This window comes from Numenius arquata, chromosome 4 (assembly GCF_964106895.1).
Source record: "Numenius arquata chromosome 4, bNumArq3.hap1.1, whole genome shotgun sequence".
NCBI classification, from domain to species: Eukaryota; Metazoa; Chordata; class Aves; order Charadriiformes; family Scolopacidae; genus Numenius; species Numenius arquata.
In genome coordinates, this window is record NC_133579.1 from 29,254,253 (window position 1) to 29,270,991 (window position 16,739).

Below are 16,739 nucleotides of genomic sequence, written 5' to 3' on the forward strand. Positions count from 1 at the left end.
TAAAGCAGGCAGGAGAGTGATCACCGTTACTACAGACTAATAAAAAAGAGTGTTTTATCTTCTGTATGGTGTTCTAGGCAGAAATATTAGAAACCTGGAAACCTCCCAGTCCTGTTCCTACTACATCACAGGTGGGTTGAGCAAGGGACAGATCATCTTAGTGGTTTGGTATTGCTCATCATTTGAAATTATTCTCAATGTTTTCATAGCTTCTGTTTGGCAAATTAAATATATATATATTAGGTTTTTGTTAGGCAAAATTAGGGTATTAAAATAAATTAAAAGGATAGATCTTGTGTAAAATCATGCAAGTGACTACTGTAGATGTAAAGTCTCTGATCAAGGAGTGATACCAAATGAACCAAAAATCACATCCTATTTTGAGGGAGGAAATGCTTTCTGTCACATAGTACCTCCATTCTTAGATTTAGTGGAGTGATATTTGCCTCCATTATTTAATTCAAAGTTAAAATATGAATATACTACTTCCTTTTCCTCCACCCCAGTTCTTGCGAAGGTCCAAGTACACAAAAAGAAAAAAGCATGTGCTGTAGAACTCTTTCTTTACTTTTGATTTATTTTTTTTATTACTTTTCAAATTAGATTCCTTTGCTTTTGTGGGAAAAGAAATTCAAGATATTGTGACACATCTCTGCTGCTTTTCAAGGCAATTAATTTTTAAAATGAAGAAGAATAATAGCTAGCTGGCAGAAACAGTAACACTACATTTTTCAGTGTTCTCCTTGCTGCTGCTGCTTCCTTATTTTTCCTTTTAAGGTAGCAGTTTAGTAGTAATAGGGTAGTTTTGTAACGCATCATGGCAGTCCAGTTGCCTGTTTCATTGCTACTTAGCCATTCTACCAAAGACTTAAAAACTGGATCTCCCCTTGCTCATTGCCTCTTCTGAAATCCCTGGGTATCTTCTAAAAAACACATTTATAGGAGCAAAACATATGGTCTCGAAGCCTTCAGCAGCAGGTCTGAATGTCTTCTAAAATTCAGATAGCTCCCCAGTTGTCTTTTGAATTCAGTTCCTGATTATCCTCTAACACAAATGGACAGACACATCCCATGTCCCAGAAAAGTTCCTTTTTAGCATGATTGTTCTCATGAAGCTCTTTAAAAAGGCTGACATGTTTGTTTTGTTTTGTTTTGCCTTTCAAAGTGGATTTATGAAGCCAGGGATTGTTAAGCTGAGTATTCACTGGCTGACATTTTGCACTAGTACATCAGTTTCTGAGCTATTTTAGAGGCTTCTATACCCATTCTTGTATTTTGTTGAATATCAATCGTAAAGAAACAAAAGTGGAAACAACTGTTACCTGGGTCTCATTCTCACACTTATGAAGAAAAATATAAAATCTTAAACAAATTCTAAGATCTCATCTTGTGAGAGACAAAGGTCTCCAAGAAAGATATAATACTCCTTCCTCTGTGCCTTAGTAGTGCATGTGTCTGCAGCTGCAAGACTATATAAAGAAAATTATTTCAACCACAATTTCTAGATATGGGATGTAAATATGGTGATTTTATGATGCAGAATCAATGTCCTGAGTAATCAGGATGGTGCAGTTATCACTGGTGTGAGCTGTAACATAAAAGATTTTATTTTTTGTTCTTCTTTTGATATAAATTATTTATATTTTGTTGTTAATAGCATATCTGTTCCATGAGAATTATCTCACACCTCAGATTGAGGACACAGCTAAGAATTCCTCAGTACTGCTTTATTCTGTTTAATAAGCAATAAGTAAAAGTCCTCACAATTACTGGTTTTTGATCATTATTTCTCCAGGGAGGAGGAGGCTATAAAGAGATAAATTGAAAATAACTGGAAAAAGCCATTTGTTTTCTTCTTTATTTTAGCAAATTGCTTGGTTAGGTATTTTTAGTTATTTTTTTTCTCCTTAAAATTGTCCTCAGTATGCTCTTAAAATAGAGGATATATATGTTTAATTTTAGTTTGGCTTTACTCTTGCATCCTGGAACCAGTACCTTATACAGCACAGTTTTGCAAGCTGCCATTTTGCCTTTAATGTAAAAGTATGTCATCATGTTTCATCAGTCATATGGTACCTTCAGCCTAATTTCTGCTAAAGTTATACTTTAACTTCCTTTTAAATATCAGCTGATTTCCAGCTCTCTAAATTCCCATTTTTTTGTCCTGCTGGAAAGCTACTTGTACTCTGTTATTTATTTCCCTCCTTTTAGAGCTGTACTAATAAAGTAAAAATTTAAGTGCAAGTTAATAATTTTTCCAGTGTTCATGAAGAAGTGGTGCCACAATTCAAGAATACCATCTCATATTGTATGCGTCTACATTATGTGCTGCTCAGGTGTAATAGGCACTGAGAGTAGAAGTAGCACAAAAAGCAGCAAGCCATGGTGGCAGAAAGCAAAGCTGGTTTTAGTTTCTTTTGTGTCCTAGTGTACTCTGAGCAGCGACACACAAAAGGCTGCTCTGAATTTCACCTGCCTCTGTGTGGCTGCCAGTGGCTGAAAATGACTGGAGCGCCGGGTGGTCTAACCATAAGCAAGAAATTCCCCAGATTTCATTCAGAAATTATGAAGTGGGTCCTTTATGCTTCTTTTCTTTCCCTTCTACTGCTGATGGCTCCATGCTATCCATCTTGCTCTTAGCTAAACTGCTACCCAACACCAGTATCTTTAACATTCAGCTATCCTGTGAGCTTCATCTTTGTTCGTCTCATCATCTGTTATCTGTATACTGCGACTACAGACACTCATAATGAATTTAACTTCTGCAATACAGCTCTTTCCAGTCAAAGCCAACGGCAAAATCGCCACCAGGAAAATGCCTTGCTTTAATTTAAGACACTCTTTTCTCAAAACGTCTGTATGAAGTATAATTACTTTGTACATGTCACATTCTGAATCTCATTGCTGGTTATTGCTTTGTGCTATGGGCACTTTTTTTTTTTTCACTTCCTAGTTTGCTTTAGTAACACTTAACTAATAGGCGGTGAGAAAGGGTGGAATGAATGTGCCTTAAGAGATGATAGTTCTCTACCCCGCTTCCAGCAGATCAGTCAATTGATTTGCCAGAATGCATTGGGGTTTGTCAGGGCTCTCTCCCCAGCAGCTGGGATTAAGGAAAGCTGTTGCAGGGACTGCTGCTGCGCTGCTCTTACAGCTTCTGTGATTTGAGTGGCCAAGAAGGAATACCAGCAAAAAAAATCCCAATCTTCAGTGAGATGAGGAACAGAAGAGGCAAAACATAGGACAGGATATTTACGGGTTTAATAACAAATGTGGGTGGTAATTCCAGTGTCTCTTATTTTTATCATTGATTTTGATATTCTATTTATTTATTTATTTACTTGTTTGGATGGGGGAAGGAAGTAAGTGCTTTGGCTTAATCTGTTTCTTCTGTCATCCAAGAGAGTAAAGAAAAAGGGACTTCTCCCATCTGCAGGCACAAGCAGATCAAGCATTTTGACACACCTTTACACAAGTCTGATGCAAATGACACAGCTTGTTCCCACTGAATCACAGTGAATTCCCTTTCAGGGAAAAAAAAGCAATAGAACATCACTTGCATCCCTCAGTGAATTACAGCCATTGTTTTTTATTTCCTAGTGGGTAATTGAAGGCTTTTACAGCTAGAAAAAATTATTTATAGAGTCATGAAAAATGGATTAACTTTCCTGAGTGCTTCATTGATGTTTTAGGCATCTACTTTATTCCAATTAAACTTATATAATCTAAAATCAATGAACTTCTTTATTTTAGAGAATAAATTATAGAGGAAAATAATTTGTTTAGCCTCTGTGAACTGCCTTATTTCCACATATTTTATATATGTAATCTTTGCAAGGAACAAAAGAATTCAAAGTGTTATTAAGCTCAATACAGACAGAAACCTTCCTTTGTTCCCAGCACCTTCAGTGGCTGCACAGAAGCGAAGCTTTGGGAAGGAAACTAGGAAATTTCCTGCTGGGTTAGACATGCATCCATCTAATAAACTGTTCTTACTCTTGCAATGGCTTCTACCAAATGCCTCAGAAGAAGGCATGGAAATGTGCAGGAGATGTTATGTATCTTTCCCCAAAATTAGGTTTATACAGCTTCCTAACAGATAGAGAATTTCTCAGACTCGAAATACACCTTAATTATCTATCATAAAATCAATTTATGTATTTTTTGTGTACGGTGTTTATGTTTCCCATCTGAAAACTACAGAATTTGGTTCCAATTCAGATCAATAAATGTCGATTTATCTCAAGAGAATACTTGGCTAATTAAAGACAAGTAAGTGCACTGTTTAATGATCATAACTAAAATAAGTTTTAAAAATACAATATAATCCTTATTAATGGGAAAAAAAAATCATTCTCAGTCTGAGCACTGAACAGAGCATGGGGGTGGGAAGACTTTCAGTTAAATATCACTGACTGGAAATGGTCATTGTTACTATGTCAGCAATTGGCATCAAGTCTGTTGAGTTAGCTCAAGATGGGATTCGCTAAGATACTTATTCCAAGGTTGCTGGAGTTACATCAGGTTTGCCACATGGATCTCAAATTCTTCTATTAACAATGAATTTTTATGCTCAGTAACTTGTCTATGTGTTTGAGCCCTGAGATATTTTAAATAGGCACAGGGTTTTATTTCTGTTTCGGTGAATCATGCCTGGGTTATCCTGAATAAACTGCTAAATGCGAGAAATCTGAACTTAATCATGTAAAAACAAAGAAGGCATTAAGTTGTTATTCTTCAGAAAATATTCAAGAAACCTTCTAGAGGCAGATGGAATAATGATTGAGAAATATCCAAAACGTAAATTAAAAAATTAGTAATATAAAAAGTACTAGTTTCTTCTAGTCAGTCCTTTCAATCTCAGCTTGTTTCCTCTCTAAAATATAAAATAAACTCAAAATCTTAAATTACAATAGCATATTGGTAGCCTGCAAAACTTCTCATCAGAAAAACATTAATTACTTTTTCTGCTACAGTTTTACAACTTCATTTTACAAACAGACATTAAACATGTAATAATACTATCATTTAAACTGAAAGATTCCCTCTTGTTTGTACAAGCTGATTTGGTTTACTGCTTCTTTTCAAAACTCTCTCCTGGTTTTCTACTTCCAGAAGTGTATAAGAGGAGTTTTTGCTGCAAAGATGATAGCAGGAAGAGAGGGAGTTTTTAACACACTTTTTCTATAATTCCACCATGAAAGGAAAGTGTATCTCTATGATACTTTTCTATCTTTACAATTAGCTATCATCATGCTTTCATTGGGTTAGCACCAATGATGCATTTAGTCTAAGAAACATCTGTAATTTACAAGTGTTTAGTGACTGCATGTCATTCAGGAGATTGTCTTTGTTATTTTAGTGGGAAAGTATCAAAGCATTCCAAAATTCATAGTTACAGTTTTTCAGTAATTTCAAATAATCCTTTTAAGTTGTTATAAGCAGGCATAATAAAAGGTGAAGTCTATTTTAAAGAAAGTCAAGCAACCTTGCATTTTAGATAATATGCCTCAAGTCTTACTAAGTTTAAGAGAAGCCTATAATTTCAAGTTGTTATTTTAAACGTTAGCCTTTCTTCTTTAGAACGTTGGCTGGAGAAGTGTGTCTTCCTGGATTCAAGTGTTTGAGGAAGCTTCTTAATTGTTGCCAGAGAGCTAATTATCAGCTAATGCAATATTTTCACTTTTATATGGCATCTACTGTTACTATCTCATTGTAGCTTGAAATAATATTAAGGCCCTCTAAAGAATATTTCCAAGGACTATTTCATAGAAAGCTACTTCATAGAAAGCTTAAATCTGAATAACGAATGGTTTAATAAATGCTTTCAATGCATGGGTAAAAAATAGAACAGATTCTGAAAGGTTCTAAAAACTGTGTTTCATCCCTGCTTATATTAATGTGAGATCTATTATCTTTTCTGAAGTTTGTTCATTGGTGACAGGAAAAAATGCAAAAAATCACAGAAAATCTTTAGTTGATTGAAGTAACTCATTTTATATAATTGGGGACTACATTTTTACCTCCCACAAACCACCCGCCTCTTCCCCTTCCCGGAAAAATCCACATAAGCAAGACTAATTCCTCATTTTACACCATAAATATAATGGTCCTTGAATGAAAGATGTTTTACCAGAGTCCAAGAATTTTTTCTGGTTTTGGAGCACATTGCCTACAATATGAACAACATTTTGTCCTTTAATACCTATAGGGAAATGCAGTAATGGGATGACTCTGGGTCCTGTAAGAGAGATAGAAGAATCAAGATCAAAATAGATGATGACTTTTGCTGGTTTGAGCAGTAGCAGAGCTCAAACGGGACTGAGACTGCAGTGCAACAATTTGCTGAGGTAATCTAAGACACAGCTGATGCTAAAATGAGTGGCCCAATTACACCTCATAACGATTTTCAACAGCCAGGCATTACTACCTTTACTTTGAACAGGCCAGAAGTGGAGCACATCTGACTCCACAGTGAAAACCAATCAGGCATAAAACAGGTTTTGGATTTGGGTTTGCTTTTTTGGTTGGTTGCTTGGTTTTGATAAGAGTTAGTTTTGTTACCCTTTATCTCCCTATTTCCCTGGCTTTTCAGATGTGCAAAGTGCCAAAGGAAAGGCTCAGCTGTATCACCACAACAACCCTGAATGTCTTAGATTTTATATTTTGTATGTGTTTATTTATCACATTATACTCACTTGATAAAATTATCTCTTGAAATTAACATTTGTAGAATAGGTATCCATTTGGGGTGGTATAAATCATAAATCCTTCGTCTCCATCTTTTTCTATGTCAAGAAATGTAAACTATACCACCTGAATATTTTTTTCCTTTTATTTTTTTTCCAATCAAAGCTGTATTTTACTCACATAAAAACGTGGTGAAAAACATATTCCCTCCATCCTGTCAGACCAAATTTGCTGTCTGGCTTCAGACCTCATGTGCTGAGTTTCATTTTATGGCAATTTTTTATAGGCTAGTTATAAATCTTTTTGAATGGAGTGTTTATAATGAAAATACTACCAGGCCAGAAAATATTGACCACACTAAAGATCAGCAGAATTATAACAGCAACAAGATTGAACAGCACTGATCAATTAGCCTCCAGTAGCATCCCATTTTCAAAGTCAGTACGCTATCTCCACTTCATACACTTTTTGTCAATGTAAGTAATTTTTTCCTTCATTTGGCTTTAGATACTCTACTTTGAAATTAGAAATTCACTATTTCACTTCACCTCTGTAGTATCAGTAGAATTGCATAAGGTCTATATAGTGTTTTGTGGAATAGTGTATCCAAGGGGAAATGTCAACATGATTTGAAATGCAATAAATATTTAACAGTGAGATATTCCTTATCATCAAAGTGATATGCAATGTCTAAATTTGCATTTTTGCATTGAATTTTTTAGTAAGGTGGTTCATGCTAAATCTGTAACAGGTTTAGGGCATTATTTTTTTTTAACAAGCTATCTGATAAGACCCCTGTCTTGACTGGACATTTAGTTTGGCTGTGATGAAAATGCAACAAAAACATTTTGAGGAAGGGAAAAGGGAACAGTGAGCTAATAAATTGGTAAACCAAGATTATAACACTCCATACATAGCTGCCTATTTTAAATTACACTGGTAGATGTAATTTTTGAGGATGTAAAATAAAATTATACTAGAAATCTATTTATGCACAAAGATCAACAATCAGTTGACTCTCATAATGTCTTGCTGCTCTACACAGGCATCAAAAGCAAAAGATGACAGCAAAGTGGGTAGCTTTACCTACTTAAATACAGAAGAAAATCATTACTTGATACAATGTAACTGCACACAATTTTATCAATTTTTCACATTTGTTTCGTTTTTAACTACCTTTATATTCTTCCCACTTCTCAGTTATTCCAGGAGGGTAATTTTTGTGAGTGTGTCCTTTTCTTGGTTTGTTATGTCCCCATAAGGCGAAGTACTGCCAAGACTGAAATAATATTCTTACTGTTGCTTTCCTTAGCTGTTTTCTCTTCCTCCTATATTAGCCTTTCCCAATGCACTTAGGATTAGAGCATTGTTTTCTTCTTATTTCTTGCATTTTGCCATCATCTTATTGTTTGTCATCATTCTCATCCAATTCAAATGTTCCTTGAAGTGAAAGAAATCGTCACTTGCACTTCTACCATTTTCTTTCCTTAGTATCAGTAGCACAGAATGTCTCAGTTTCGTGACATTTCTGTTTAAAAAGGTCATTAAGTTTAGAGTTTGAACAGGAAAATGGAACTACCTGCATTTAGCATAAAAATGCTTAGTCTCTGTGTACTGCTGTGGTCAATGAAATAATTTAACTTTACTTTGGACAGGCATGAGGTTCAGAAACAGAGATATTATTCCCATAATAAGCCTCACTTATACAATTTACGTGGAAGTGTTTTTTGTTGGTTTCTGGTTCACTAAGGCTGTGGTTAAAAGGATAAATTAGTCTGGGGATGCTAGACACATTCTATACTCAGCCTTTTCAGGTAGCTTTGTTAGGGCACTCATTCAAGATTGTATTTAGAGTCTTAAGTAACTTGTTGATCATTTTGACACATTTCCTCTCAAAGGCTTTTCTTCAAGGTCGTGATGCCTATATCTTTCATTATAAAACAAAGCCCTTGACCACAGTCACTCCTTTAGCACACACAAGTTGTATCACCTGTTTAATGATTCAGAGAAAACTCTCCTAATAGAGTGCCAGTCAGGAAGAACAGCTGAATGTTTTCTTTAACTGATTGAAAACAAGGTAGCTTGTTTTCTCTCACAAAGCAAAATAGCCGAAAATAAAGTATTGCATCATATCACAGAATAGTTTGAGCTGGAAAATGACTCTGGAATTGATTCATTCCAACTGCTTGCTCAGTGCAGAGCTAGTGTAGATCAGGGTTCCCTGATAAATACTTTAAAATCAATAAACTTAAATTTTAAAGTATCACTGCAGAAAATTTCACTTCTGCACAATCTGTGAAACCAAGCTCGGAAACCCTTCTTTCTGAGAGTTTTCATCTGGAAAATTCTGTTTGTTTTGAAGCAAAGTTGGACCTTAGCCTAATTTTGTGTTAAGTGAGAACATGATTATGCCTCCTTCAACTGTGTTGGCATAGTGAAGGAGCTGGACTGAGAACAGAGAGAGAGAGGAGGCTGGTTTCACATTGCAGCATTAGCACAAGTGTAAAAAGCTGTAAAGATGAAATCAATTAATCTCTGTAAGGACCACTGCAGTCTGTGTATGGAAGACAACCTAAGAAAGTGCAAGCTTACTGTCTTCATCTGCGTGTTGGCTCAGAGTGCAGGACTGAAAAAAATTGCCACTCAGGTCAGATACTTTCTTTTATTTAATCTCCCTGTAGTTCAGGCATGCAGACATACAATTATGTATTACAAATAGAACAGCACAAGTCAAAGAGATGTAATGTGTAAAACAGATTACTTTTCCCAAATATGTGTCATATTTTGGCTGCAGGAATGGGGGTAGAAAGGGGAAAGATTATTGGGTAATATGAGATGTGTACAAATAACTTTCTTTTCCATCTCCTAGGTAGATGTTAGGTAGCCAGTGTTTATATATGTCTCCTCTCTTTATAAACACACAGCAGCATAAAAAGCTGGTACTAAGAATAAAAAGAACTAGAACAAATCCCTACTGGACAAAGAATAATGAATTAAAATTAGAGGGCGAGGTAAAACCTGTTCGTCTTTGAGAAGGATGTAGTTGATGTTCTCATATTTCTACCACAGGAGCTGCATCAGCTTGTGATAGCTTAAGTAGGTAATACACAGTTTAAATGCAATAGGAGACCAAGTATTTGGAAACACACAACCACAATTAAACCAACCTGACCTTTAGTCAATACATTAGTTTTAGTTATGTGACTCAAGACACCACTTTTATACTTGCTATTTTAGATAAGGGGACAGATGAAATAATTCTTATTTTTTATATACATAATGTTTATAAGTAATTTACATTATTCATAGGTATTGAAACAATTATCACTGTTGCAAAGCCCTAAGGACATGTATTTTCTTTATTTCAAAATAATGACATGTAAATGTACTCTTCATAAAACCCCAGCATTCTTGTGCCAAAATTGGAAGGTTGAAAACTTTGTCCTTAACACTAAAAAATTTGACATATTGTAAATTTACTGATTTTAAACTACCAGTCCTACAATCTTCTCTGCGTGCGCATGTAAAATTTCTTCTTTTCTAGAGGAAGACTTGATGACAATGCCAAAAGCTTTTAAGATAAATAATAGTCTTCCAACTATGGAAATACATACATATTGTATATACTGTATATATACTGTAACAAATATATTCTACTAAGATACTAATCCAAACGATAGCAAAAAAAAAAAAATTAATTCTAAAAAATTCTAAAGAAAATTAAAATGTTATTTAATTAAGAATAAAAAGGAAATATTTTAAAATATTGGGGGCGGGTGTTACATTAACTCTCGTAATATATTTCCTGTGTATTTTATGATCAAATTAAATTATTTTTGCTCAAAAATATTTCTAATAAAAAATATACTATTTTCTTAAAAATCTGCCTTAAAAATTATGTAATTCTCTTTCCTGATATTCATTTTCCCCTCAGAATGATAAATATTTGATGAAATGAAATCCAGAATTATTTTACAAAATATAAAAGTTGGAGCCCAGCTGTGATCCCTGGAGTTTTAATTCCCACTGTAGTTAAATTCTAGGGAAAATTTGTATTTCTTTACATGGAACTGAAACAGACCCACAGTTTCACTTTCAATAGGTATATGGAAATCAATATGCTGTAAAGTAGTTTATGCTATTTTTCCATCTGCTTCCTTCCATTGCATCTTTTTGTGAGTGACAGCATCGTAATTGCTGTACCAATTAATGCCCTTCCAATCCAACTGCATCGTTAGTGCAAAATAAATGTTTTGCTTTGTAGCAGTTTGTCCTGCTATGAAACTTTGCTTTAGTTATTCCAATCATCTAACAGCAGAAAAGGAAAAGCTGCTTTGTCATCAACAGCTCAATAGAAGACACTGTATATTCAATACAGGGAGTTGGCAGAATTTTAACCAGTATCAATTTATAAATAGGATAACAGCAATCATTTATTTTCTGCCTTAAATGAAAGTATCCTTTTTGATGCAATAATAGCCACTTAACTGATTTGAGATTGTAGTGGGGTTTTTTTGAGGAACAATTTCTTTATGCAGAATAAAATGTGGAGTCTCTTTCTTTGCAACAAAAGCTCTTAGAGGATAAAAGCTTCCATCTGACATAAGCAGTCATAATAATTTAGTTTCCTGCAGTAAGTGTTTCATTTTCCCTACTGGGCTTTCAGTGCATAGCTACAGTGCCTTTCCCAGTTTGTCCTGTGTCTTAAGAAAAAATCTTCAAAGAACATCCGAGGTTGAAGCATCCCAAGACAGGCTTCTCCACCAAAACCATATCCTCAGTACAATCTGCAGGCTTCCTCTGGTATAAATAGGAGCTTTCACTGCTGTTGGAGAAAGTCCTTAGAGGACATAAATCTAGATTAAAGTCTGGTACTAGTTTTGTGAACTTTTCTGGCTGAAGGGCTGCATTAATTGTCTGGTGAGAATTGTGTCAGGAAACAACATACAACTAACTCCTTACTAACATTTCATGCCTGAAACATCTGTTAGCTAATTGTTTTTTTTTCCACCTCCTTGCACCATCCTTTGTGGATAAAACCTCATTTTCTCTATTTTACTGGTTTCCAGACTGTTCTGTTTATTGTGAACAACAGAATTTTCCAATGAATATTTCTAAAAAGAAAAGATTGCTTTACAGTGCAACAAGTGATTCAGTTTATTTGGTCTTAGCTTGCACTGATTAACTCATAGAAATTTCTTTTGAACAACCATGTTTTTCTATAACATTTATGGAAACATCTATAGCAGTCACAGAGCTCGTCCTCATGAAGTCTCAGAGCATTCACAAGTAAAAATGTATAAAACATAATACTAATAAAGATATCCAATTGGCTTTAATTTAATGACTACAATTTTGTGCTCATGGTCTTGCAAATGGAAATGCCAAATTTTATTTTCAAAAATAAAGTTGATTATTATTACCTATAAAAGTAGAACTGCATTAGAAGAACATCATTTTGTTTGTAAAGTCATCTGTTCAGAGGTTAAGAAATCCCAGATGAAAGCTTGCTGTGCAGCTGCAAAAGTCTGCTTCTTTATTTTTCCTAATGACTATCTAATATGAGGTACTTAATAGGCCTGTAGCAGAAGCTGAAACACAGGAGTGTCTGGTTCTATTAATTTTTAATCATTGTACTGCAAAAAATATGCACTTATATTAGATCTTGTATTAGAAAAGCTTAGTCACAGGGCTTCGAAAGTGATGCTGCATCAGAGAAGTGAGTAGTCCAGTAGCAAGAGCATTCACCTGCATTTTGTTGCATGTTGCTCACAGGTCATCATTCCCCAAACAAACTATCTGGAGCCAAAGCCAGTCTGAGAAAAATCCTGCCATCTCTTACCCTTGGCTGCTTGTTCCTGCTCATCAGCTGTGCCAGTACAACGATTTGTAGGGCTCTTGCAAACCAGATGACCAAAGTGCTTCAGTCTACAAAGCAGCCTTTCAGTCGCAATGGCACAACTGAGGGACAGTGTACAGCAGAGAGGAGAAAGGGAATATTTTCAGCTGATTTTTCCATTACAGAAAGTGTAATGTTGAATCTTACCCACAGGCAGAGGGGAATTTTAACACGACTTGTACATCACAGATAAGTACTCTAACCAAAGAATATCAGATGAGAGAGTCCCTTGAATTCTGGTGCTGGAAAAGAAAAACATGACCTTTTTTTTCACTTAGAATAGAAAAAGGGTTGGCCCCTGCCTCATGGTTAAGAATTTGAATTCTAAATACAAAACAGAGAGACAACTCCCAAGAAGCAGCAGTAAGGGAGCTTTTAAAGCCTATCCCTGGTTCTCTTTTTTTTTTCTTTTTTTTTCTTCTTTTTTTTCTTTTCATTTAGCTGAGTACTGCAAGTTTTCTCTTAGAAGTTGTGATCGATCCACTTATATGTACATCAGTCACTGCTGTTACTAGGAAACCATTGGTTTTTTCCTCTAAAGATTTGTTATAAATAAGCACCATGTCATGAAATAAGATCCTTGTGTATACTGCCTCTACTTCCAACATAATTAAGATCAGGAAAAATCTAATTTTGGTGTAATTTGCCAGGTTACATTAAATTATCTTGATGAATCATTCATATCTAATTGCTTTGGACTACAACTTCATTGCATTCTGTGATCCTAAGAGTAAATTTAAATAAAGGTTGAAGTAGGCTGAATATCTTTCCAAGGTCCTGTCCTAGAACAGGAAAAACCCAAAACATTTCGTATGTAAACCACAGGGAAAAGGTCACGAAGTATGTGTTAGTCAAATTCCTTTTATGCTGACTTCAGAAGAACTGTGGAGAGAGTTTTGTGTTCTTGAAAACAACCGTGGTACCAAAGAACTGCAAAATCCACAAACAGCATTCTTCTTCTCTCTTAAACTTTTAAGGCTCAAATATGACACAGAAAATACTATTGAAGCAGGAAGCTTAGAAAACTGTGGAGCTTAAATTCTTTGCTGCAAAAACTTTATCTTTAGTTTCAAAATCCTTACTACTGACATAAAGTGTAGCTGTGGAGACGCTGCAGTACCTAAGACTCCATAAGGCTGTCAGCTGTATGAATATTAAAATAATATTTAGTAGGAATGCAAATAAAAAAAGCAATTATCATTTAGAATTTCCAGTATGAGACAGACCAAACTAAAACGAAAAAAAAAAAAAAACCAACAAACCCCTAAATTTTGGAAATGTACTACTTAACATCTTAAGCCAACTTGGAACTGTTGGACTATTTCATTATTTTACCGCCATTATTTTTGATTCATTTTATTTAAATATATTAACATAGTTTATTGTTTTAAAGAAATTAATTTGAAAGTAAGTATATTGCGTAGAGGCATTCTTTCCTAAACTCACAAATTCTCTATTACCCATAGCTTTCTCATTTCATTTGAACTGGTCCTCTATTTTATTATTATTTCCATAGGCTGATGTCATTCTCTCCAGCTTGAGCCTCGACCAAGTGTCTTAGAGCCTTTGGTTGTGTTAAGTGTGTCTTTTAATCTTCTGGATCTGAGACTCCCTCTCTCTGACTACATATCCTAGTAGTCAGGGAAGAAGTCACTTATCCTCATTAACTCCTTTGGTTACAGAATGGCTAAAATCATAGCAGCTACAAATTTTCTTTTAAAAAACAGTAATGGATGTGCTAGCAGCTGAGGCACACATCCAGGAAATGGAAGACCTGAATTTAATTTCCTTTCTAACCTTAATAGGTTCAAATTCATCTTCTGTGTTCTAAGACACTGCCTTGATACCTTGGTTACAAATTAGTTTTGTAGGAGCAATCTTCATCACTGTATTGAAGCTGCAGTATTCTACAGAAATGAATTCAAAATTAATTATATGAGATACAGCACATGATACAAATAGGCCTGAGATTAGGGTACTCTCTTGATTGGCAAGCGTCTTTACTCCTGCTCATTGTCACAGGGTATATTTGTGCCGTTTACATTTTTTGGATAAAATACATAAAGTGAGTGGAGGAAAATGGTACCTTGACATATTTTGTTTATCTTTATTGGTAAGAAAGAGAAAAATTTTACATAGCCAGTCACATGGCTGGATTAGCAGTTCCCTATGGCCCTTAGAATATATATGATTCTAGCTTCTGGATAAAAAGAATACAAGGGCTTATATCCTTAGAAGGAAAAATGCCAGATTTGGAACACAAAATTAAAACCTACAATCACGCAACTTTCTATGTTTAGGTTTGTATTAAATAATAAAAAAAAAATTAACAGTAATTGTGATGCTAATCACAAATAAAACTGAAAATATATGAAGGTTTCACTTAATATCATGGTTAAAAGTTGGTCAAAGCAATAAAACATTTGAGAATATTTACAAACAATTTATTATCAGTGCTTTTGCTTAGCAGCTCAGACCTTACAGCCACTATACATTTTAATTCAGTTTGATGCAAAAGTTTCTTGAAGCAGAAAAAATTTAAACCTGGCATCTCAGTCAGATTTTGGTAGCCAATGTCAATTTAACCCAGTGAATGAACAGTAAAATAACATATACAAAATTCATCCTGCTTGGTCATGCTATGAAAGGGATTTTTATTACCATTAACAGGCCACTGTGAATTCAGTCTCTAATTTTATTGTCTCCAGTGTCACTGAGACGTACCTTTTATTCTATTTTTCATTTAGTTGAGTTTTTTTCTGTCTTGGTCCCAGTATTGCTCTGATAGCTCGTCTTCAAGGGGATCACAATTTTTTTTCATGAAGCAGTCAGTAACATTTTGTAGCCAAACTTTTCCTATTTGAAAAACAGTAAGTACCTGAAGCAGCATTTGTGTGACAAACCCCTTTGAAACCACTGGCATTACTTCCACCACTTAAGCAGTGCTTCAGATAAATAAGAAGTGCACTAGTTCTTCATCAGCTTTAACTAACAAATGTAACTGAGATTTATAGGGTAGGAAATATAGAGATATGATATTCTAAAATTAAAAAAAAAAAAAAAAAAAGAATAAAATTCTCACCCTAACTAATGCCTGAGTTGGGTTTGGGACCTTCTGCCTCCGCTGGGCATTCATCTCCTGCTCCTGCCTCTGGCACGGGCAAAACCCTCCTCTGCAGCCCCAGAAAGGCCCTATGTGGCACATCTCTCCAGGCACCCTGGCACCACGGGCCATTACAAAGTTAGCCCATCGGAGCCCACATCCATGGCAAAAGTTCTCGAGTATATTAAAATTTATTAAATTAAAGCCCAGTTACATCTTTTGCGTCCTTGTCCTCACCCCCACAGGTCACAGCCTCGGCTCAGCGAAGGTGTCCCGGGCGCAGACGTTTCCCAGCTACCCCTCGGAGCAGGGCGAGGAGCACCAGCAGTCCCTCTCGCTGGCCAGCAGCTACGCCTTCAGCTATGGCTCGGGCCTGGTGCAATGACAGCCGGGGGCAGCCGGCCAAGAGAAGAGAGACAGTTGAGCCTGGAGCCTGCTGCCAGGGCCGGGGAGCCAACCGGCCCCCTCTGCACCCACCATTTGCCGTGAAAACTGATGCCTACCAGCTCCAGCCAGGTCACCGCCAAGGCGGAAACCTGGAGAGGTGGCTTCCCCGAAGCAGAGGCTAAGTCTTTATTTATTTATTTTGCCGTTCCTTTTGTCGATAAGTTCAGAAAGGAGGGGGGTTGGGGGGAGGGGGGGGAGGGGGACGCGTTCGTGTTGTGAGGAAATGGTGGAAACAAACGAAACTGTGTTGGTGTGAAGGTTTCTTCATGACCAGAGAAGGCCCCTTCTGGGGCTTATCGCAATGGCGCATTCGACATCAGGGCCTTCCTACCCACCTCCACCAGCAGGCCCAGCCCGTCTTCACCCATAACGTTGTTAGGTCCTTGCTGCAGCCCACTGATTCCCACTGGCATCGCTTCAGTGTCACCGACTTGAGACACAGTGACAGCACTTGCAGGGGTCACCTTCAGATCCAAGTGAGTTCGTTCATTACCCTGGAAGGTGGTCGGGTGTTTTTTGAGCCAGATGCCAACAGATACTGGAGTAGCAGGCTAATACGGTGTGTTGGGAACAGAGTTTGATGTGTTAAGGTTATTGCCC

At 36.1% G+C, this 16,739-nt stretch overlaps 1 protein-coding gene across 1 annotated transcript in view; it reads left to right on the forward strand.

The window, feature by feature from the left end:
• DOK6 (docking protein 6) overlaps positions 1-16,077 on the forward strand; it is a 255,253-nt gene extending 239,176 nt beyond the window's left edge. The window contains exon 8 of the mRNA XM_074146578.1: positions 15,938-16,077. Coding sequence (XP_074002679.1) covers positions 15,938-16,077 — 140 coding nt within the window. The remainder of the gene's footprint in view (positions 1-15,937) is intronic.
• Positions 16,078-16,739: the final 662 nt, after the last annotated feature.